Source organism: Callorhinus ursinus, unplaced genomic scaffold (genome assembly GCF_003265705.2).
Source record: "Callorhinus ursinus isolate GAN/ISIS: 27379988/994484 unplaced genomic scaffold, GSC_fseal_2.0 scaffold12, whole genome shotgun sequence".
Taxonomy (NCBI): domain Eukaryota; kingdom Metazoa; phylum Chordata; class Mammalia; order Carnivora; family Otariidae; genus Callorhinus; species Callorhinus ursinus.
In genome coordinates this window covers 84,611,630-84,636,557 of record NW_027397074.1, presented here as the reverse complement: position 1 = coordinate 84,636,557, position 24,928 = coordinate 84,611,630, and the positions used below count along the sequence as shown (strand labels likewise).

The 24,928-nt window shown below is 45.9% G+C and overlaps 1 protein-coding gene across 1 annotated transcript; it reads right to left on the bottom strand.

The window, feature by feature from the left end:
• ZNF398 (zinc finger protein 398) lies at window positions 1-24,617 on the bottom strand. The gene is made up of 6 exons (XM_025854819.2): window positions 24,327-24,617; window positions 20,911-21,306; window positions 13,091-13,217; window positions 12,427-12,540; window positions 5,426-5,539; window positions 1-4,122 (listed from the first exon to the last, which is right to left on the bottom strand). Exons 1-6 carry the CDS (start codon window positions 24,348-24,350, stop codon window positions 2,969-2,971), a joined length of 1,929 nt encoding a protein of 642 aa, XP_025710604.1. The 5' UTR covers window positions 24,351-24,617; the 3' UTR covers window positions 1-2,968.
• Window positions 24,618-24,928: the final 311 nt, after the last annotated feature.

Here is a 24,928-nt window from a genome sequence, read left to right as displayed (position 1 = left end):
TCACTTTCTAAACAAGCAATCAACTTCATTTATTTTCACATCTGTGGCTGAAACAGAGGCTCATCTAACGGTGACAATGAAAAACTTAGTAAGCAAAGAGTGATCTGGTTACAGTCCACATCTGGGTCTACTCCGATGAGACAGGCCTATTTGTGTGTGACAGACTTCTTAGCCCAGGGGGCAGACTGATGAAGGGCACATTCCTGGGTTCTCCTCTTTCCTGCCTTGTCCTGACAACCAATCCTCAGGTACCTCAACTGCAGTTAAATGCATGGTTTCTCTCAGGAGCCCTCGATGGACCAAGTTTCTCCACACACTAAAACCTTCCAGTTCGACTTAACTTTTCCACTGAGCGCGTTTTATGTAACCACCCTTGAATCTTAAGCAAACAAACTCTAGAGCTGGCCTGGAGTTCTACCTGGTAGAGGATGGGTGCCGGGAAAGGAGACCAGAATGCACAGCTGAAACCCCCTAGTGTGTATGGGGCTAAGGAGTAGGAGAACACCTACTTCCATCTTTCTGGCATGGCCCTGCCCATTCCCTTTCACTGAGCTTCGTGGCTCTGGCCTCACTGGTATTTGAACTGTGTTCACAGCCTGCCAAAGTTTGGGTCCCTGCTGGCTACAGTTCCTTGCAGAAAGGACTGTGGGATCTATCTGCAGCATTTTAAACCACAGGTCTCTTTCATTAATAAGCTCTGTGTCCTCATTAAATCTTTGACTTAAAAAAAAAAAGAATTTCTGATGTTATCTAGACCAACATCACACCTCATGTAGGAATCCCTTTCAAGCACACCCTGGCAAATGTTTAAATGCCTCCAGGAAAGGGAGCTCAGCACCTAAAGATAGTACTTTGATACTTCTCCCTTTTAATTAGGAGACAAGGTGCAAACCAGAGCTGGGTCTCATACCAAGTTCCTAGTGGGTCAGCAGTGAAGCTGGAACCCTGGCTTTGGGAGCCCCAGAACCCCCACATTTACGCGTGGTACGGGTTCAGATTCTAGCTAGAAAGCTCTTAATCCCAACATGCCAGGGTTCTGTTCGTCAGTTGTCTTGGTTTGTTCTATACTGCGTTTTTTTCATCGCCTTCAGACTATACGGCAGCAGACTAGGTCTCACACCCATTTCTTAGGTCTCCCATGACCCCTGGTATTGTGAATGTCACAGAGCAGATGTTTCATAAATGCAATCATTCTAAAGAGCATGTTCAGACAGAGCCTTCCCAGGAGCAAAGCTAGCTGGGGTAACACTTTCCTAGTGTGTTTAGCCAGAGCTAGGCTGGGTGAAGGTTGGGCTAGGTGATAAGAAAAAAATGGGTCTCTCCCTTATCATTTCATCAAGAAAGTGTTCTAAGTACTTGCAGACCTTGTTTCCAGGCATCTTGGAAAAATTCAGGGGAAACAGAGTATAGGAATAAACAGCTTTACTGCCCAAGACTTAGGGCTGTCTTTGTTTCCCACCTCCGGCTCCCAGCAAGAGTAACACAAATCGAGTTCCGTCAAGTTTCAACAAGAAATGTCTCTGCTCTGATATAGGGGTCTTATGTGGCTTTGCCTGGATAGAAGCCAGAGATAGAGAATTTTGGCAGAAGAAATGTGTCAATGTGTCACAAGTTTTATGATTTTTTTTTTTAATTTCTAGAGGCTCACCTTTTTCCTTTCACCAGCCTCATTTTGCAGATGAAAATTTGCAATTTCTAAAGGGAAAGGGAGTTACGCCCACCTGCGAAGCCACTGAGGAGTAGGACCACGCTCAGACACTCTCCTCTGACCGAATGTCCCCCACAAAAAAACACATGGTAGCCAAGGTCCCTAAAAGCAGAACAAGCAGCAAGAGGCTGTCCTTGTCTGTATGTGGTGCTCAGGGATCTACAGAGTTCCTCAATCTGCCCACTGCCAATGGGGAGAGTCAGAAGGGGTGAACATACACTCTGATGGCTCAAAAAAGCTGCATTACAGCACCATCATCTCACAACTGAGGAAATGAAACCTGAGATCCACCGGCACTTTCTGAAGCTCCATAACGCTTCCGGAAAGCGCTGTGATCTTTTCTGCTGAGGACTGTCAAGAATACGAGACACCAGGAACGGAAAAATCAGCTTATTAGCTTGGAAATACAGAAAAATTTGACGTAAATGACTCCTTCTAAGAAACATGGTTCAGGCACAAATTTTAGGCTGTTCTGAAATTTCTCTGGGCTCTCTAGATTTTAAAGCTAGTGCTGAGAACACTGCTCCCACTTTTTTAACCAGGACCTCGGCAAACATTCCTAGCAGTTTAAATGCCAGTAAGAGCCTGAATTCTGCAAATCAAACTACTCAAGAAACTGTTCTCCTTAAGAAGCTTTTAAAGTCAAACTTCTTGCTCCCCCAATATTAAACAAAATGGATTAGAAGAATTAATCTAGGAAACCTAGGAAGGCAGTCTTGAGTTACCATTTCGGGAGAGGCAGTACATGAGCACAGGGGCAGACCTTAGCTCATGCCAGGGAGAAGCAGTACCATGACCTGACGCTCCAGCACTCTCTTCTAACAACCATCTTACCATCAGGGAATTAATGAGGTTCAATTAAATATCCTCATGCCTCGTGATGGGCTTCGAGTTCTGGAGGCTCTCCCCATGCACCTGTCTCTACCTAGAGCCACAATCATTATCAACTTATCACCCTGGGATGGATTAATAGGGGCCAAATCTTGCTTTCCAACCTCTCTGCAACCTTCTTATATAACTTCTGCTCAGGTAAAACTTTTGTAAAGATCGGGACGCTGGGCTTCCTTCCAGGTCTCTCTGGGTTTCAAAATGTCGTGTTCTTGTGATGTTATGAAGTTCCAAAATTCCAGCAATGTCTCTAGTCAAGTGTCTAAGATCCCAAATTCATCGCCGGGCCACATAGCGATTTCTGCAGGGGGGTGGAGGGGCTCGCGGGCATAGGTAACCAGAGAATGTAGATAACCATGAAAGGAGCGAGGTTTACAAAACCCCCCCTCCGCTCCCTTCCCCATACCACTGACTGGCCTCTAGCCCTTCGGTGTTAACGGCTAGGCCAGAGGTCTCGAGCCCAGGGAGGAGGGGCCCCGGGGGGTCAGGCGGCTGTCCGGATGGGTCACCGTCGCCCCCGCAGCCTCCACTGTGGCCCGACCGCAGGTGGTCCTTGAGCGTCTGCTTGTAGCGGAAGCTTCGGCCGCAGTAGGCGCAGGGGTAGGGCCGCTCGCCCGTGTGGATGCGCTGGTGCTTCATGAGGTGGTGCTTGCGGATGAAGCTCTTGCCGCAGTGCGCGCAGCTGAACGGCCGCTCGCCCGTGTGCAGCCGCCGGTGGTTGAGCAGGTGCTCCTTGCGCATGAAGCTCTTACTGCAGTCAGTGCACGGGTACGGGCGCTCGCCCGTGTGGATCATCTGGTGGCGAATCAGGGCCGAGTGGCCATTGAAGTCAATGCCGCACTGGGGGCAGGAGAAAGGCCGCTCCTGCGCGTGCCCCCGCTGGTGGAGCAGAAGGCTGATTTTCAGGCTGAAGCTGCGGCCGCACTGCGCGCAGCGGAAGGGCCTCTCGCTCGCATGAGCCCGCCGGTGGCTGGTGAGTCGGGCCTGGTCGGCGAAGCGCTTGGGGCAGTCGGGGCAGGGGAAGGGGCGCTCGGTGCTGTTGTGGACCCGGAGGTGGTAGGTGAGTCTTGACGGGTGCGTGAAAGTTCTGGCGCAGTGTGGGCAGGTGGGGGGTGTCTCGCTAGCATGGGGCTGGGAGCTGCTGCTGAGGTCGGCCTGCTGGGGAAAGTGCTTCGGACACTGGGCACAGGATAAGGGGGGCTCACCTGTGTGGCTACACTGGTGGGTCAGCAACATGTCCTGGCTGAGGCTCTTGCCACAGTGGTGGCATGAGAATATCTGCTCCCCGGCTGGAGGTGGCAGGGGGTAGCTACCCAACTGAGTAAAAGTCACTTGGCCCTCAGAGGCTTCGGCCAGGTCAGTGGCTGAACGTCCAAAAGGCGCCATGGATGCGGACGGCTGGCTTTTGAAAGCCACATCTGAAAAAGTATCCTTTGCCACAGGTGGTGGAGAAGAGAAGGTGACTGGAACCTCTGGGCACAAAGAGGCTCTGGCGAGGCTTTCGGCTTTGATGACAAGCTCTTCATCTGAAAGAAAGGACTCAGAGTCACACCTGTCAACAGCTGTCTGGTGGCAACTGCCGGTAATCCTACCCACCTCCAGCAGACTGCCCCGAGCTCTTAATTGGCTCAGATAGGAAGCTCAGTGGAGGTCTGAGATAATCATCAAGGCATGTATAGTCCCTGCGGCAAATCATCAGAGGGCTCGCCGCGCCTCTTCAATGCTCCCTGCTTGGAAAAGGAGAAACCCCGGCATCCACCTTTGCCAGCACGCCTTTCATTCGGTTTCTCCTCTGCTCCAGGACTTTGATTCTGTTGCCTTTTGTGACAAGGCCTAAAATTACCCATTCACCCACTCCTACTCCCCTTCAGTCTGCCAGATAAATCCTTCCTGACTGTCAGCTCTCCCTACTCTCCCTGAAAATCGAGTCCGTGTTTCTGCCTCTGCTCTCTGCTCAGTCTGCCCTCCCTTTTGTAGCCTGCATCCCTTTCCTCCCATCTCCCCAAAGTGTGCCCAACCTTGTCACACCCATCTTGCAGGGCCCAATTCTGGCTTCACAGCCTGCTGTGGGCCTTATCTAGACACCCAAACTAAAACTGACATATGTTCTCCAAACGCCTCATTTCTTTTATAGAAGTCATCCGTCCCACTCACCCTGGAGACTTAACAGTAGGCACGCCCAGTACTGATGTGTGTGTGCCCGATATAAATATCCTGAGGAGCAGAAATGGCTATTTTTTATTTCTGTTTCCTAGAGTCTAAAAGAACATAGAGAATAGAAGATATTTAAAAATAGGTTGCACTAAAAGTCATATAAATGACTGGGTCCCTTCTGGCCTTGAGGTTCTCTTCTACAATTCAGATGGCAAAATATAGATGGTGCTAAGGATCTTGGAAAGAAGCTATTTGCTTCTTCTGCCACCACTGTTTGTCCTGAGGGAGAGTTCTTGGTCGACATTTGTGCCTCTCCAAGGACACTCTTGTTGCTACAGCTAGACTCCTCCCATTTTTGTTCTATCCTTTTCTAAATGATCCTCAAATATTCTTCTGTCTTTCCCCATCCTCATACCTTTGGTCCCTCTGTGTGCACTTGTTTTTCTTCCTCTAACAAATCTACTTTGTCTTTATACTTAAAAGTGTTTTCTCACTTAAAATATATCTTGGTTTGATTTCATTTTCATCTCTAACTTATGTGAGCCTGTCTTTTCCCCCCTTTCCCCATCCTTCTTCCACTTCCTTGCCTCCATAACCCCCTCCTGTCCGCGGCTTCCTCGGTCGGTCCTGGCCTAAGCGGAGGCTGGGTGTGGGCATCTCTGATTCCTCACTCACCAGCATAGGCACCCTTGTGCATGTCGCTCTCCTTGGTCTCCTGTGGGGCCCCAACCTGGGGCTCTTCCTCTTGTTTGATCCAAGACAGAATATCTGATGTTGAAATTCCAGGCTCTATTTGGAGGAAAAAGAGAATGGCTTTCAGGGCTTGACTCAGAAAGAGAAAATGATCATATTGGCTTGTTGAACACTGTCTTGCCCAAATATTTATCTCTGATTACAAAACCAAAACTGAACCAGCCTTTAAAAAAAAAGGCATACATCTGAGAAGCAGTTCAAAATGAAGCCAGATTTAATGTATTTTTACTTGATATACTCAACTTCAGTGACTGTTTTCATTTTAAAACAAATCACAGTTTTTATTTTGGAGAGGATGGCCTGACATGCATCTAGAATTAGCGGTACCTTTCATTTTGTTAGTACTCTCACTTCCAAAATGTTTTTACTTTCTCTCACATCTTTGTTTATGAAATAATGAAGCAGGGGGCACCTGGGTGGCTCAGTTGGTTAAGCGACTGCCTTCGGCTCAGGCCATGATCCTGGAGTCCCGGGATGGAGTCCCGCATCGGGCTCCCTGCTCAGCAGGGAGTCTGCTTCTCCCTCTGACCCTCTTCCCTCTCGTGCTCTCTCTCATTCTCTCTCTAATAAATAAATAAAATCTTAAAAAAAAAAAAAGTCGTTCCTGAAATAATGAAGCTGGGACTCTTTTCTCCATTTCAGTAGAGAGAGACTATTTTCTCCATTTCAGGGGTTAAATACATTGTCAGTAAGGAAGTATTTATGATGAAACTCCATTATTATCAAAGGTCTGCTTTAAAATATAGCAGGAAAAAAGAAAAAACCAAGATTGACCAAAAAAATTTTTCTTAGATGTTAATTAAAAAACAAAGACATCCCCAGAATTACAAAGTCATGTCCATTTAAACACAGATCTGACTCCTTAGAAACATACTTTTCAGGTTCCCAATTCTGGGCTCTAAAAGATCATATTAGTTCTGCTTATTAAATGATACAGCTCATTGTTTCCTGAACCCCCAGGAGAGGGGAGAATAGTCTTTGTGAGTCCCTCAGGCCTGGCGGCGGCGGGGGTGAGGGAGAGTTCTTTTGGAAAGAAAAAAGAACAGCCTTTCAAGGCTTTGCACATAACATGGCTCATTTGGTCAGTGCAGAAACAGCTGTGCGAGCTATCCCAGCCAAGGCCTAGGTAGCCTTTTTTTGACCTAAAAGGACAAGCTGGTAAGCTGACAAGGTGCGGAGAGTGAATTCAAATTGTAGGCAGGTTCTGGTTTTATGGGTAGCAGATAGGCAGAACTCACTGTTTTTGCCCAATGCCTTTTAAATCAGGGAGAGACCACTGAAATCTAAAGGTGTGCCCAAAGCAGAAATACGAGGTTTGACAAGACTGAGGCCCGAAAGACTGGCAGGTTGTACAGGGAGACTGGGGAGACACAGGTTTTGGCACACGCGGCAGGTTGCCTTACCGACTCCTGACTTTAAACTCCAGGATGAAATGTATTAAACACAGTCCAACCTTTTCTTTCTTTTCTCCCAGATTTTATACTCACACATATATAAAGAGAAAATATAAGGAGGGGACAGACTGGGTTTGAGGAAAAGGATCTTCTCGCAGATATCCAGAGGAGGAACTTTCTAGTCATTAAAACTATGAGACTTTTAAAATGCATAATTGATTCTCATTAATTTTCTGAATGAGTTAGTGCTCTAGAAACCTCCAAATGTCATTCAAATGACTTTTTTTTTTTTTGGTTTAGCATTATGAACTCATAGAATGTTATCTATCTGATGAGTTTCAGTCCATTGCTCAAACTGTCCCTTCTTTGGCCAACAGGAGCCTCTTCAGAGCAGCTCTGTCTTTTCACATCAACAAATAGGTAGTTTCCTTCATTTCTGGTGTGACAGACTATCCCAGGTGCATCCTGTACATTTCCTGCTCCATGCACACAATCACTGATCTGAGAAATGGAATTTAGGGAACACAATCCGGATGATGAGGATGCTAACTGCTCATAGGTTGTTGTTGCTTCTAGCTCCTTTCCATGAACAGAGCTATTAAAATACATATCTTTTAGAAAAAGTGTCATGAGTTTATATTAATATTTATGATTCATATTTAAGATTATAGGGTTTTAATTAAGTCCTTTGATTTTATACTTGTATCTTTTCTCCCCAACCCTGAAAATTTTGGTTCCTGATGACATTAACATAATCTTTGCTTTATCTGAATACTTGTGTCAAAATAATACCAATATTATAAACAAAAATATGAACTCAAGATTATTTTGTGTTTCTTTCAGTCTTCAGGATCTATCCCTCTAGGGATATATAGTTAAAATATTGTTTTAGTCAGTTGGAAGAAATCTATTCTATGTATTTATGTTACACATATATCATACAGTAATTATTTCAGCCTGTGCCTGATTTTTAAAAATTTTTGTTTATTTTTTTTAAAGATTTTATTTGAGAGAGAGAGAATGAGAGACAGAGAGCATGAGAGGGAAGAGGGTCAGAGGGAGAAGCAGACCCCCCGCTGAGCAGGGAGCCTGATGTGGGAGTCGATCCCGGGACTCCAGGATCATGACCTGAGCCGAAGGCAGTCGCTTAACCAACTGAGCCACCCAGGCGCCCCTAAAAATTTGTTTTTTAAATTTTGTAAAATATTTATAAGGTTCCGAAATCAAAACTATAAAATAAGATACATTCAGAGAAGACTAGTTTCCATCTCAAATCTCTCTCTCCTTGTATAGGTAGCCACTCTTACTGGTTTTTGTTTTAATTTTCCATTGATCTTTGTAAAAATAGAAGCAAATATGTATATACATCTTCATGTTTTTCCTCTTTATACGGCATACTACTCAAATGATTCTGTATCCCAGTTTCTTTCTTGACAATATATTCCGGGCATGTGTCTAGCAGCATAGCGATCTTTCTCATTCCTTTTTATAGCCGCATTATGTAGCGGTACCATTATTTATTCAAGAGTGCCCTATTGATGGGTATTTGGATTCTTTCCAATCTTTGTTACATTAGTCAGCAGCCAACCATAAAAGCTATGGAACAGTAAAAAAACAACCCAGTTCTCCAGAAATGTAAACGGCTGTTGTTATTAGAACCCACTGGCTAAGTATGACTTCACTGAACTTGGGAAATCCCAGGAAGCTAACCCTTCCTGTTGAATAATGATGCTAAAAGTTCCTATGGTCATTTCACTACATCGGTACAGCTAAGGAAATATTGATTTGATTAAATAATTGGGGCTTGGCACTACGTCATAGAATGCACAGCATACTGCAGTGTCTGCTGTAATTTGGTGGGAGTGGTGGGAGGATAGCCTGAGGACCTTTTGGAAGTGAAATGAAAGGAGCAGGAGAACTTGAATACTGTGACGGCCTGATACAGACACCTGCATGGTGACAGAAAATGGCAACTGCTGGTCAGGACACCACAACAGCTTTCAAAGCACATCCCTCACAGGCCTAAAGAACCCCAACAGTGGATACTTACAGAAACATAGAATGAAAGTAAAATCATGGGTTCCTACCAGCAGCAGGCTTTGGAAAAAGCCAGAGAATAGAAAAAAACTGAATACTAATCAGAGAGGAGGAAATGGAAAAATGCTGAGGTTCTAGATTTGAGAGGAAGTTAAAAATAGAAAAGCTGAGGGGTGCCTGGGTGGCTCAGTTGGTTGAGCTTCTGACTCGGTTTTGGCTCAGGTCATGACCTCAGGGTCATGAGATCAAGCCTTGCGTAGGGCTCTGCACTCAGCAGGAAGTCTGCTTGAGATTTTCTCCCTCTGCCCCTTCCCCTGCTCGAGCTTTCTCTCTAAAATAAATAAAAATCTTAAAAAAAAAAATAGAAAAGCTGATCACAAGAAAATATAAAAATTTAATGTCTACACTGGTTGAATGTCATTTTAACTATGAGGAAATCTGATTTTGTGTGTGTGTGTCTGTGTATATTTTAAACAGGTAAGGACCCATGCTGTCTGAAAAGAAGCTGGAACCTTGAGGTTCTGGGATATGTACAAAGGTATAAACTGAGTTAAAATGGTGCTGAGATTGGACTTTTTAAGCAGACAACAAACAATACTTGACACATGGAACAACCATTGGTAAAAATATAAAAACTTTCTTTTGAAATTTTCTGTGAAACAGGTGTGGGACTAAAACATTGCCAGGTGAATCTGTTAAGTATTTGTGTGGTGAGTTAAAACCTCAAAGTTTTGTCATTCCCAGGATGATTCTTGTTTTCAAATAGGATAAACTAAAATAAAAGGATTATCATATTGGGATATGCCTTAATCACTGGCTTTGTTTAGGAAAAGATGGCCTTGCTGGACCAGAGTGAACAGACGCAAATAAGGGATCATGGAAATGCACATGAAACAATGATCCCAAAGTCTCCCCACGACTGCAAGATTTAGAAATGAATTTGCTTTCCTGCCGGGTCATTCTACAATCTTGGCGTGAGTTTATGGCTTCTGAACCAGAAGAAAGACAAAGATAATGGGATTTCAGTAATTATTCCATTAGAACTTCCTGGGTCAAGTTTTTCTCCAAAGAATTCTAAAAACTTGGTAGTTCAATATTCAAACTATAAGCGATCAAACAGTGGCCCCACACACAGCTGGTCTGCACGAGGCCCTGGTGATACAGTTAAAGAAGAATTCCAGGGGTGCCTGGGTGGCTCAGTCGTTGGGTGTCTGCCTTTGGCTCAGGTCATGATCCCAGGGTCCTGGGATCGAGCCCTATATCGGGCTCCCTGCTCCGCAGGAGGCCTGCTTCTCCCTCTCCCACTCCCCTGCTTGTGTTCCCTCTCTTGCTGTGTCTCTCTCTGTCAAATAAATAAATAAAATCTTTAAAAAAAAGAATTCCAGAAAATCTCAAGATTATATTTTTTTGTGTTCTCCCATTCACTACTATTCTCCACTAATTGTATGCAATTTTATCTAAGACAGTAGGCATCAATGACTATTCCCTAGGGAGATATAATAATTTTTCTTTCCCTTCATCTGATTCAGATGATGGGGATAGAGATAGAATGTAAAATTAATTCCAAGATATTTGGACATAAAAGGAAAGGGGTGTCACATGGTACCATTACTATGCTCAAATCCATTCTACCCATTCTACCTATATATTTAATTATAATGCACAGCTCTTCTAAAGCTCCAGAATGAAATATGAGAATAGATTATGGACTTTATAAGAAACATGGATAAAATCCAAATGTATTTTAAGAAAATTAAGGTTTCTAAAATTATATCAATATTCCAACATAAACACACCAGTCTAACAACAAATTACACAGTATGTGAAAATTGATTTTTTAAAACTATGATGTTTTAGAGAAGATGCTTGCTGAAAGGCAAAAAAAAAAAAAAATTGATTCTTTGCGTATAGAAACTACTTTTTTAAAAAATTTTGTCTTACCTTTTTTCTTTCCTATTATTATTTTTAAGATTCTATTTATCTATTTGACAGAGAGAGAGAGACAGCGAGAGAGGGAACACAAGCAGGAGAGCACAAGCTGGGGGAGCGGCAGGCAGAGGGAGAGGGAAAAGCAGACTCTGTGCTGAGCAGGGAGCCCAACATGGGGCTCAATTCCAGGACCCTGGGATCATGACCTGAGCCAAAGGTAGACACTTAACCGACTGAGCCACCCAGGCGCCCCTCCCCGACACATTCTTAAAAAATAATACGTGTGGGGGTGCTTCTCCCTCTCCCGCTCCCCCTGCTTGTGCTCTCTGTCAAATAAATAAATTTTAGGGTGCCTGGGTGGCTCAGTTGGTTAAGCGACTGCCTTCGGCTCAGGTCATGATCCTGGAGTCCCGGGATCCAGTCCCACATTGGGCTCCCTGCTCAGCAGGGAGTCTGCTTCTCCCTCTGACCCTCTTCCCTCTCGTGCTCTCTATCTCTCATTCTCTCTCTCAAATAAATAAATAAAATCTTTAAAAATAAATTTTAAAAATCTTAAAAAAAAAAAAGTGTGGCAGATACATGCATTCCTCCAAAGTCAGAGAATGTTAAGATCTGAAAGGTTCACTGTATGTAAAATTTACCTCAAAATAAAAACAAACAGTGAACTCTAGGTTAATGATATTCACGCTGAACTATTAATGGGGAAATGTATTAATATCTTTATTGCTTTGGAAATACAATGAAAAGAGGATGGATTGACAGGGATGCAGAGATGGATAAATATGTGCTAACGGAGTAAAATATTAGTGGTAGAATCCAGGTAGCAGGTATCTAGGTGTTCACTGTAAAATTATTTCAACTTTTCTGTTTGGAAATTTTCATAATAAAATGTTAGAAAAAAAATAACAGTGTACAGGAGAGGAGGTAGGTTGTAAGAAAAGTTCATCTAATAGAGATGTCTGAAGGATGAACTTTCTGTGAGCTTTCTGTCCAGCAAAGAACAAAATGATGAGCTTTTTCTGAGAGTAGAGGTGGGACTGCAGAGAAAATACAACTGGACTTGGGTGAGCAGTCCTTCCCACACTATATGAAGCAGCTACCAACCAAATAAATGAGGGAGAGTTCATTAATGCTGGCTGGCTCCCAAACCAGGCAAAATCCACTTGGCCCAGGTGGACATCCTCGGGCTCTGCTGGTTCAGTGCATCTCTGAGGGACCGTGCGGACTCCCAGCCCACCCCCAGCATTTCTGAACAACCAGGTGTACACTCACTGAAGCCACTTCCCCTCATATGAGCGTAATTGCTTCCCCTGCCATCGAAGGACATGTTTATTTTATTAAATAATTAAGTCTCATAACTTTGTCATGAAATACCATTAACAGCCCTCAAATTCGCGGTACTGATGGAAGAAGGCAAAGGACCAGCAATCTCTAAGTACTCTCTCCTAGCTGCTTGAGCATGGAGAGGCTCTGGAAGCCCCAAGCCCTGCTTACTCAGGTCTGAGCCACTGTCTCTGACCAGGAAAGGGAGACAAGGAGTGGATAACCTCTTCTGCTACTTACCTTCACTGGGGTCTGTGGGAATCTCACTTCCCTCTGGCCCTGCCTGCTCCTCTGTATTATGTTCTCCTTCCGGCTGAATCTGAGATAAGACATCAGGTTGATTCATGGCATAATCTAGGAGAGGAAGAAGGGAAAGAGGGGATGACCAAGAGATCAATGAGGATGACAATGAATTGCCATTAAGGCTTAGCTATAGGCTTTGAGGTCCACGGTCCCAAGAGGTTCTTTTCAGAATCTCTATCACTTGGATCCATCCATTCACCTCCTGGATGGACGCTACCTCTTCGGAAAGCACCTGAGAGGTAACGTGTGGGAAGGCACACATGCCTCGTTAGCACTGCTCGCCTGCTATTTTCACCGAGGGACAGGGACAGTGTGCCTCAAGGTGGAGAACAAGGCCCTTTCAAGGTGAAGGACACCCATGGAAACCACCCTGCTGGCCCAGCCAGAACTCTGAGCTGCATTCTCTGTCCTGCATATTGGTAGAAGGAGAGATTATGATTTTTCCATTTAGCAAGGGCAAACTGGAAATCTTTGGTTTGGGATCAGAATGTGAAGTGTGTGAGGACAGAGTGAAAATGAGGACAGCTGGAGGACAAGGGCCTGTGCAAAGTCCCCTTAGTGCTGTGGTCACCTCATTCAAAAGGTGACAGCGTGGCCTCACCCATGGAGATGAGAGACTCGTAGTTGCCCTTCATGATATTCTTGTAAAGTTCCTTTTGCCATTCTTCTAATTTTTCCCACTCCGGAGTGGAAAAGTAGATGGAGATATCATCAAATGTCACAGGCACCTGAAATTATAATCACACTGGGGTTAGTCCCTCCTGCTGCAATTCAGCCATTCAGTTTATCTGAGTACCTACTTGTCACAAAAAACTGTGTGAGTTGCTAGAAGGACATAGGAAAAACAAGGCACAGATCCAACCTCCAGGAGTAGAAGATGTTTTCAGGGAGAATGGTAATAAACTTTAGGGCTCCGAGTTTTGGGAGATTGGAGGATATTACTTGTAAACGGTCCCTCATAGATAGGCACAAATGCAAAGTGGTATTTAATTCACATAATACAACATATTCTGACTATCCACTAAGTACAAGGCCTATGCAATTACCAAGATTATAAAAAAATGGTTTGTGCCCAAAATAAGCACATAATTATATTCAAATTAAAGACGTGGACCAGAAATTTTGGATACCAAGCTATAATGGGGCTGGGATGAGTCTAAAAGAGGTGGGGCTCTGGCTAGTCCTAAAAGACAGACAGGCTTGATGGGAACAGGAAAACATGTAAGCACAGAAGACTGGAGAGTACTTTCAGAGGAGAATTCTGAAGCCTGCCTAGTTGGAATTCAGGCTTCGTGTAGAGAATGGTCATATGCAGAACAGAAGCCCCCGACCCTCCAGCATAGCTTTGTCTAAAGCTAGGTACTTTTCCCTGGGCAAAAACTAGAAGGTTCTTCTGTAAAGAAATACAAGAGTTGCCTCCCCAGGTACCTAGTATGGACACTATCACCTAGTATAACGCTCTCCTCATTCTGGTGTTTAGCTGCTCATCATCATAAGGCTAGCTCACCCTCCTATCACTGGACAGCTTTCTATAGTTAAACTCTTAAATAAGAGCTAAGCACTAAGTCTCAATGACCAGTTAAAAAAGACTGCCATAAGAACAATAAAGACTGAAATGAGGGAGGAGGGATGCGTGGGTGGCTCAGTTGGTTAAACGTCTGCCTTCGGCTCAGGTCATGATCCCAGGGTCCTGGGATCAAGTCCTGCATCGGGCTCCTTGCTCAGCAGGAAGCCTGCTTCTCCCTCTGCCTACTGCTCCCCCTGCTTGTGCTCTCTCTCTCTCTGACAAATAAATAAAATATTTTTAAAAATAAATAAAATAAAATGAGGGAGGAAAATGTGTAAAAAACAAAAATACTGGGACGCCTGGGTGGCTCAGTTGGTTAAGCGACTGCCTTCGGCTCAGGTCATGATCCTGGAGTCCCGGGATCGAGTCCCGCATCAGGCTCCCTGCTCAGCAGGGAGTCTGCTTCTCCCTCGGACCCTCCCCCCTCTTATGCTCTCTTTCTCTATCTCATTCTCTCTCTCAGATAAATAAATAAAATCTTAAAAAAAAAAAAAACAAAAATACCCAGGCAACATAATTTAAAAAACAAAACCATACCACCACCACCTCCTAATTAGTATCCCCACAAAGATTTAAGAGATATAACACCACCCATAAAATAAAACAGGATGCTATGAAAAAAGAAAAATCAGAGAACAAGAAAGACTCTTCGTTACTATACAAACACACACACTCTTTCCCTCAAAATTAAAAAATTCAATAAAAAGAATACATACTCGAGGCACCTGGGTGGCTCAGTTGGTTAAGTGTCTGCCCTTGGCTCAGGTCATGATCCCATCGAGTCCCACATCGGGCTCCCTGCTCATAGGGAGCCTGCTTCTCCCTCTCCCTACGCTGCTCCCCCTGCTTGTTCTCTCTCACTCTCTTAAATAAATAAAATCTTAAAAAAAAAATACATACTCATCTTCGTAAACTTAACATACCCATTAAGAAACAAAGGTCTATACAAGACTATGAGGTAACTGGCTTTATTTTCCAATTGTTTCATTTGTGGAATTTCTTTTGCCCCCAACTAGAAATTTTCTTAGGGACTAGAACTATAATTATTCACTTTACACTTTGCTCAGCATCTAAAGCCAGGGTGGGAACAAGTGTAGATACCCAATAGCATATTTTCTTTTCTTTTCTTTTTCAAAGATTTTATTTATTTGACAGAATGAGAGAGCAGGAGAGCACAAGCAGTGGAAGCGGCAGAGGGAGAGGGAGAAGCAGGCCCCCTGCCGAGCAGGGAGCCCGATGCGGGGTTTGATCCCAGGACCCTGGGATCATGACCTGAGCCAAAGGCAGTCACTTAACCAACTGAGCCACCCAGGCGCCCCTCAATAGCATATTTTCATCTAACATCATTACACAAGAGATTTGTGATATGTTACAAGAGAAACACATGTGATAAAATAGTGATAAAAATAAAGGAGGATGGGCTTCTGGGTCAAGACTATGAACTAAGTATATATGTATTTCCTTTCCCTCCCAGAGTGCTACTGAAATGCCAGTAAATAAAATCAGCAGGGACTAAACCTAAAGCAGCGCCAAGAATGGGGAGCAGCCATCACTGGACCAGAGTTTTTGATGAGCTTCTCAGTGAGACACAGAGGGCCCAGGGTACATGAGGAAGCTGCAGCTCTGCGACCACGCACAGGAGGGACTGCAGTTGAGGAATCCAGAGAATTCCAAGCTCAAAGCTGGCAGAGACATGGAGTAGGAATAAAAGTGATTATAGACTACAGTTTGAAGGTCTGTCTTCGGAACAGCAGGGATCCCTCCACACTCTTCTCAGCAGGCCTGGCCAAGCGACTAAGCAGTAGCATTGACCCCAAGGCCAACACTGCAGACATCACCTCTAAGGAAATGGAACGGCCTCCCTGGAGACGGCATGCGGTCCCAGGGTGGGTGTTGACAACACAGCACTGCCTTACTCCTGGCCTCTGGGTGGCCCCTGCACTCCCTATTTGCTCCTTGCCACAGCACCTCAAAGTGAAGCCCACCTAGATCTAGCATCAGTGGAGACAGCTGTCTCCTGTAAAGGAAAGATCTTTTGGCTAAACAGACTCACATGGGGGGCGCCTGGATGGCTCAGTCAGTTAAGCATCTGTCTTCGACTCAGGTCATGATCTCAGGGTCCTGGGATCAAGCCCCATGTTGGGCTCCTTGCTTAGCAGGGAGCCTGCTTCTCCCTCTCCCTCTGCCCCCCAACCCCCGCTCCTGCTCTCTCTCTCTCTCAAATAAATAAAATCTCTTTAAAAAATCGTGGTACAATAAATACAACATAAAATTTACCATTTTAGCCATGTTTAATAATAGTTTAGCAGCATGAAGTCCATTCACATTACTGTGTGACCATCACCACTGTCCATCTCCAGAACATCCCAAACTGAAACTCTGTCCCCATGAAACATTCACCCCAGCCCTCCTGTCCCAGCCCCTGGCACCCACCATTCTGCTTTCTGTCTCTGTAAATTTGACTATTCTGGGGACCTCATATAAGTGAAATCTTTGTCCTTTCGTGACTGGCTTATTTCACTTAGCATAACACCCTTCCAGGTTCACCCATGTTAGAGTGTGTCAGCATTTCCTTTTTAAGGCTGAATAATATTCCGTTTCTCTCAGAACTTTAAGGGCATTCGTCCTTTGTCTCGTAACATCAAATGCCATTGATGAAAACCTTAGGGCCAACTCAATTCCAAATTAATATTTTGGTATTCCAAAGAAATACCAAATCCATTTGTAAGAAGTCTATTTTCTTCTCTCTAGAAGTTTTCATCTTCCATTTGTACTTGTTTTTCTAAAAGGTGTTGAGGTTGTTTCTGAGGTAGGTCTTTTAATATTTGTGTCAGATGCTTGGTATGAGCTTTCAGTGAGAAAATGGGTGTCTTTCCAGCTCTGGGACCTTTTCTTCCATAATTCTACTTTTACAATATTTCATCCCCATTTCTCCTTTTCTTGCTGGAAAGATGGATCATCATCTTTGTCTCTAACTTTCCCTTCTTGTTATTCACCTTTTTAGAGTTCCCTGACCTTTCTTTCCACTCTTTCTCATTTTTATTTTAATAATTTAATTTTCAAGAATATTTATTTCTAGCTCTTTTGAAGCAGCCTGAATTTTTTCAAATGGATGCAATATCTGAATTTCTCTGGGAATATGTATTAGAGGTTTGTCTGTTAGTTCACTGTGTTTTTTTTCCTTCTAGGATTGTAGTAGATTGTAGTTTGTAGTTTCTTCTAGTTTATAGTGTTTGTTCATCCTGGTGTTGTAATTTTTTTTTAATACTGAGTAATGCTAGGTTATATATTCATATGATTAATAGGTTAATTTCAGGAAGCTGGCCTGTTTTCTCTGCCACCCTGTGAATCTATTTAAAAGGGTTTTTTAAAAAGATTTTATTTATTTGAGAGAGAGAGAGAGAGACAGAGCATGCATGAGTGGGGTTACGGACAGAGGAAGAGGGAGAAGCAGACACCCCACTAAGCAGGGAGCCTGATGTGGGACTCGATCCCAGACCCCAGGATCATGACCTGAGCCGAAGGCAGATGCTTAACCAACTGAGCCACCCCGGTGCCCCAATTTTACCACAATTTTAAAAACTGAAACTAGTAAGAAAACTGTGGGGAAATTATTCTCAACTTGGCCCTCAAAAGTAAGGACAGAATAAGAGCATTTTCAACAAAATCACAAATTTACTTCCCATATTTAAAGCTAGTATATCTTCAGTATACTCTAATTTCAAGAAGAAATCTTTAAGAAAAATCACATTATTTTATATATGATTTTGGAGTTTAAGAAGGAGAATTTACTTTTTTCTTTTTAAGAATTTATTTATTTGGGGAGGGAGGGGCAGAGGAACATTTAAACTCCTGGGGCGCCTGGGTGGTGCATGACCTGGGCCAAAACCAAGTCGTGTGCCACCCAGGCGCCCCAGGAGTTTAAATGCACCCCAAGAGTTTAAATGTTATCCATTTATCCAGGTAAGACAATGGATACACACTTTAATTTACCTTTTCTGCTAATCTTATGGCAAATACTAAGTCTAAATTATCCCACAGAACTCCAGGAGAGGCTGCAGACACACAAGTGAGACATACTGGGAAGGTTCTCTGTCAGATGTGGACTAATGTCCCTCCCTGTGATCCTGGACAGAGATGTCGGTCATTGTTCTCTCTTCCCACTCACTCTTCAACCTGCCCCCTTTCAGATTTCTATCCCCCACCCCCACCCCCCGACACACATGCATGGGGCCAAGAGAACTCTTGGCAAGGTCACCGGCTAGGTCTGTGTTGCCAAATCATACTCTGTCCTCATCTTTCTAGATCTCTCAGTAACACGCAACCCAAACGACAACTCTCTCCTTCAGTGCCTTTTCTCCTTGACCTCTGACCCCACATGCCTTCCCATCTTGTTCCCACCTCAATGGCCACTCCTTTTCAGCCTCCTTTGCTGGCCCTGCCTGCTCCTGGAGCATGATCCTTGGGCTCTTCCTCCTGTTTCTCCACTTTCTCTCCTGAGGCAATGACTTCCAGTCTCATGACTTAACAATATGATCTGTGCACCAGTGACTGCCAGATACTTCTCATCTTTGAGCTGCGGAGACCATTTAACATCTCTCCTAAATGTGTCACGGGCATCTCAAACCTAATACTGCCAAAAGAGAAGTCCTCATTCCTTCCCACTCCTCAAGACATTCCCTATCTCAGTAAATGCCACCACCATTCATCTGGTTCTTCAAGCCAAAAGCCTAACAGTCAGTAAACCTAAGGTGGGTAAGAGCATATGCTCTGGAGCCAACTGGGTTATGATACCACTCTATTATTTGTATTTCCAAACTAAATGATCTTGAGCGAGTTAGGGTTCTTTTTTTTTTTTAAGTTTATTTATTTTATTTATTTATTTATTTATTTATTTATTTATTTGGCAGAGAGAGAGAGAGAGAGAGAACACAAGCAGGGGGAGTGGCAGGCAGAGGACAGGGAGAAGCAGCCCAATGTGGGGCTCGATCCCAGGCCCCTGGGATCATGACCTGAGCGGAAGGCAGCCGCTTAACTGACTAAGCCACCCTGGCGCCCTCAGGGTTCTTATGAAAATAACCAAAGCACTTAGAACAACAAGTTCTAAGTGAGTTATCATACAGTAAATTTACAATGATCATTGTCTTCGTTCCTCATTCCCTAATTCCCATCAGTGACTCCTACCCATCAATTCCACCCAACGTCCTGAATCTGTCCACTGTCCGTCTCCTCCACTGCTACCCTCACCCAAGCCACTCTCATCCCTCCCACTGTTACAGCTGCCTACTGGTTCTCTCTGCTTCTGTTCTTACCACCTGGACCCATCCTCCACAAAGCAGCCAAAGCGATTCGTTCAAAATATAAACCAGATAGAACTCTGCTTAAAACCTTCCATTTCTTTCCATCACACCCAAGATAAAACCAATTCCTCACCTTGGTCTCCAGACCCCTATATCAGTGACTCACAGCCCCAATTGCATATCAGACTCCACTATGGAGCTGTAAGAATTATTAATGTTGGGGCGCCTGGGTGGCGGTCAGTTAAGTGTCTGCCTTCAGCTCAGTTCATGATCCCAGAGTTCCGGGATCGAGCCCTGAATTGGGCTCCCTGCTCAGCGGGGATCTGCTTCTCCCTCACCCCTGCCACCCCCGCCTCATGCTTGCATGCTTTCTCTGAAATAAATAAAATCTTAAAAAAAAAAACAAAAAACAAAAAGAATTATTAATGTTTTGGCCCCGTCCGGGACCCACTAAGTCAGAATCTCTAGCTCTGATGTCCACCAAAATGTAAAAAGTCAGGACTGCAAAACACTGCCCTGGATGACCTGTCTCCTACCCACTTCTCCAGGCATATGCCTATCTGTTCACCGCACACCACTAATGGGCCTTTCCCCTTGCCCTGAGTGCTGCATGTTTGTTTGTGTCTTCAGGACTTTGCACTGGGCATTCTCTCCGCCTAGAAAACTCTTCCTCAGATCTTCTCACAGCTGGGTCCTTCCTGTCATTCAATCTCAGCCTAAATATTAGCGCCTTTCTGATAGCTTCTCTGAAATCCCATCTAAAATAAATCACCAAATAGCACTTTTATTTTTATCTACGCACTTACATGAATTTATTTTGTATGTTTATATTTATTATCTTTCTTTCTCCACTAAAATTTAAGCTCCAGGGAAGCCTGTATGAATTGTTCAATGCTGTGCCTTCAGGATATAGATATGGAGCAAACAGTATGTGCCCAAGGAAACTAGCTGCCTCAAGGCTGTACTCCAGCGCTTAAGAAGGATGTTTATCTTCTTTTAGTTCATGGGCTACTCCCTCCAGCAGAGCCGGTCCCTAGCACCACAGCACACTTCTATGAAGGATGCTGAGGGAAAGGAACATGTCAATCCTGGATCTACAGAGCCCCAAACCCTTCTATTAACCCTTTACTCTACGGCTCTTCCCTTGTCCTCCTCTTTTTCACCAGAACTACCAAAAGATTCAAATAGGCTGATTTAAATGATATTTAATTTAGTTTCCACACGAAGATTGAAGCAAGCAGGTTAACAAAGAAAAAAGTGACTTGGAGGCAAAGGGTAGGAAAAAGCGTAAGAGAAAAAAATCTATCTGCCAGGTAGTCAACTTTGAACTGGAGTTTTCCAATCTTAAGTTTGACACTTCAGTATATGTGCTGCCAAAGCGAGCACTTAAGTTTGACACTTCAAATCATCACTAAATTGAACATGAAATGCTTCCCAAGTGGAGAAACAAAAAAATACCTTCATCTTTCCTTTAGCCTGATTGGCCAACACCATACCCTCCTCCTCGTCTAAGGACTAGTGGCACCACTTTCCAGCCAGAAGGGAGGGCATTACCTTTGGGAGATCTCCTTTAATGCCCGGGGGCAGCCGCAGGATCCAGAAGTTCCTGTTCCTCAGCAGGTTCTCCAAGTTCTCCAGTCGCCTCTGCAGCAGCCCGTACTCCTGCAGCAGGGTCCCCAGCACGGCCCACTTGCCCTCCAGCTGGTTCCCAAGATCAGCCACTGTCTTTTCACAGCTGGCTAGCTTCTTCTCTGCTGTCCCCGTCCGTCCTTCTAGGTGTAGGAGTCGCCGGCTGTGGACCTCCACCTTCCTCTCTATCGCCTGCACGGCTGCCACCACGGTCCACAAGGAGATGGCTGCAGTCTGCAGGTGTGCCTCATTTGCTGCTGGCGGCGTGGGAAGAGGAAGGGGCTGCAGGGATGTAAGGCATTCAGAGTCCCATTCAGAAGTCTATATGCAGTGGAGAGATGAGACAAGACATTGAATGTTGGAAGGAGCCCTAATCCAAACTAAAATCAAAGCAGGACTGGTTAACTGGTTAACCAGCTGAGATGACTCTAAATATAGTTTTCATACTGCCTGCATAAGTTTCATCTTTGTGGAGCTCATCCGCCTCAAAAGCCAAGAGAATTGCTTTGGTGGTTCAGAGATGAATTAAGTAAGACAGTGAATGAGTGAAACTGGATAGAGAACCAACCTGGCATATTCCCTGGGATGCTAGGCCCTAGAGCCAACTGTCCAGGGCTCAGGTTGCTGCTGTACCCTCTATTTCTGGAAAAGGCCTAAAGTGCATCACATCTTTCCAGGTTTCACTGAACTCGCTGCCCTCTGATAAACCCTTTAATGACATATGCTCTGGCCCTGTCCACCACCCTGCTTTCAAACCACAACCACACCACTCAGTAATAGTTAATTAAAGCTGAGAATGTTGAGTATGGAGAAAACATGATGGCTATTGTCAAATATTTGATGGCTATAAAACAGAAGGCAGAACAGACTTGTTCCATATTATACTGCGTTTACTCCAGAGGGCAGAACTAGAACCAACATGGAATTTTCAGGCAGGCAAACCCTGGCCTATATAAATAATTTCTGAAACTAGATCTCTCCAAGAAAATAACAGGTTGCCTCGTCACTGAAAATGCTGCGAAACAAAAAGTGTATTAAAAAAAATTCTGACAACAAATAGGAGGTTGGACCAGAATGACCTCTACAAAGCCTTCCAACTCCATGAATCTGATAATGCCCTCCCTGGCCACAACCTCTCAACTCTCCAGCTCACCCGCTATACTTGCTCTTCAATCCTACTAAACCCCTGACCATGCCGACCATGCCTTTTGCTCTTGGCTCATTAGCCTGTTCTAGGCTTTGTTTTCTTCCTCAGTTGATCATTTCAACCACCTTCAACCCCTTTCTGTCTCTCTGCCTCACCGGCTCCAGCTTTGAATCTGTCTAATTGTTCTTTCTCTCTTCCTATAAGCAAGCTGGTAAACCCTACTAAAGGAAGTCACACAACAGGGAAAACTGGTGTCACCACACACCAATGGTTTCTAAGCAAAGCAGGAACTCAGTGCTGCCTGGTGCCCCCCCCACAACAGTGCTTCTCTTCCCATTCCATAAAGTGGCCACTACAAACCCCCAGCACACTCCTTAAACTTCTAGTACAGCGCTTCTCAAACTAATGTGCATAAGAATCATCTGGAGATCTTGTTAAAATGCAGACTTTGATTCAGTAGGTCTGGGAGGAAAACTGTGATTCTCCATTTTGATGCTGATGTTGCTGGTGCTGGCACAGGGAGCATGCGTGGGGCACTAAGACTCTTGTCCACTGCAGGCCCCCTCAATCTCAGGGGACAACGTGGCCTCCTACTTTGAGGGAAAAAATTAGAGTAATGAGACTGAAACTCTCTCAACTTTCTTTTTTTCCACACCCCTTCCCACTTCAAACTCGTCAGTAGCTTAACCCATGCTTTCTCCCTTCCCACAGGAAAAAGTTTGATCCTATTTAAAACTAATCTCTCCACTTAAGCTCTGAATGTCAACTCCTTCCACATTTTTAGGGACATTGTTCTTTCTCTTTTTGATGGTCAGTATTTCAATCTCTCCTCATTCTTCTCTGTAAGAAAGACCTGCACTATTCAATATGGTAGCCACATACGGCTACTGAGCACTTGAAATGTGGTTATTTTGATTGGGATGTGCCATAAGTATAAAATACACACCAGATTGTGCACACTCAGTATGGGGAAAAAATGTACAATTTCATTAAATTCTTAATATTGGTTATGCACTAAAATATTTCGTACGCATTGGGTTAAATAAAATATATTAAAATTAATTCCATCGATTTGTTACTTTTTGAATGTGACTACTAGAACATTTAAAGTTAAATGTGTAGTTTCCATCATATTTCTTAGACAGCATTGGCGTTAAAGACAAGATCATCTCTACCGCATTAAAAAAAAAAAAAAAAAAAAAAAACACACGGAAAAAGGAAAATAGGTCCCAGGACAGAGACTGCATTCCCCTCTGCCCTACTCCCCACCCCACTGCTACCGTTCCCTCTCTTCCTTCCCTTCTCACTTTCCAGGCCCTCCTCAATTGCCCATTCTGGCCCCCGACCCATAAAACGGCTCTCCTTGGCGTGACCAAAGGCTTCTTCGCTGACAAACCCAAAGCGTGTTTCAGTCCTATGTCACTGGGCCCGTCCCCGTTGCTCCTACGTGGCTCTCGTGCGCAGGGGCTCTCCTGGTCATCCCTGCAGCTATAGCAACTGGGAGAGGGCTTGGCGCGCGGCGGGCGGGCGGTGAGCACCCGCGGAAGGAAGAAACACATGGAAGCTTATCCCGTCCTCGGAACCCGCCCCAGTCCGTCGTGCGGCAGTCCTGACCGAGGGCCCCCGGCGTGCCGGGCGCTGTCAGATACCGGGCACCGGGGAACCCTGGGCTCACGCAGCCCCTCCTCCCGCCTCGCCGTCACCGTCACCGCCGCATCTGCGGCTGGGCGAGGCTCAGGTGGACTGCACCGAAGGGGATTTTGTGCGGACGGCTCCCGGAGCCGAGAACCGCTGATGCAAAACCCAAACCGAGCGGGCGGCCCTAAGTCTGGCGGGCTGTAGGGGGCTGACACCAAGCGGGAGGAGCCCCCCTCTTCACTCACTCCTCTCTCATTAGCGGAAGAGGCGCTCTCCGCCACAAACGTCCAAATGGGAAGGGGGAGCCCTGGGGCCTCGCACCCGAGGCGCGGGGACTTCGCGATGGGGGAGGGGACGCGCCCTCCCAGCCCCGAGCTCGGCGTCGGCGTCCTGCCCGGCGCCTCAGGCCCCTCCCCGCCGGCGGGACCCCGGGAGCGCCCGACGCCTGACAGGCCGGGCGTCCCGTCCTGCTCCCCTCCCTCGGGTCCGCGGCGCAGAGCCCCAGGTGCCCACACCGTCCCGGGCTCGCAGCGCTCGGCGCGCGGGCCGCCCTTACCGGAGCCGGGGCCGCCTCGGCCATGGCCCTGCGCTGTGTCCGGCCCGGCCCGGAGTCGCCGGAGTCGCTGCCGCTGCCGCCGCCGCCGCGCGGTCCCACGCAGGCCGGCCCCTGGCCTCTCCGCAGGCGGCGCCCGCCCGGCCCTGCCTTCCCTGCCCGGGCGCGCTTGGGGCGCGGGGACTCAGCGGAGGCACGGCGGCCGGCGGGTGAAGCTGGGTGGCGGGCAGGCTCAGCGGCGCTCGGCCCGCAGCGACCCCTCAGCTGGCGCTTTGTGGGCACCGAGCGCACCCTGGGAACGGCTCCGGCCTAGACGCGCCGCACGCCCGCGCCGCCCGCGCAGCGCGCCCCCTGCCGGCCCCGGCGGCCACTTCCGCCCCGGCGGTGGTGGTGCGGCGCCCGAGGGTTGTTTTCTCCTTACCCCCAGAGGCTTTAACAGAGAAGAGCTCAGGGCCCAGCCCCGAACCAGGGCTCTTCCTGGGGAGCGCTTTCTTCCTGAAGGCCCGGTGAGCAGGCACCGCCCGAAGGGAGGCGCTCCGGCGGGAGGGCAGCCCAACTTGGAAAGGCGGCAATGGGCGGGGTGCGAGCGGGCTGGTGCGTTACAA

What these genes read in the sequence shown, in the direction of transcription:
- ZNF398 (XM_025854819.2), bottom strand. Translation starts at nt 24,350, where the DNA reads ATGGCCGAGGCGGCCCCGGCTCCG. An exon ending in CCGAGGCGGCCCCGGCTCCG is followed by an intron (nt 21,307 to 24,326) that starts GTAAGGGCGGCC and finishes CACTGCATATAG; the next exon opens with ACTTCTGAATGGGACTCTGA. An exon ending in TCCCACAGACCCCAGTGAAG is followed by an intron (nt 5,540 to 12,426) that starts GTAAGTAGCAGA and finishes TCCTCCAAATAG; the next exon opens with AGCCTGGAATTTCAACATCA.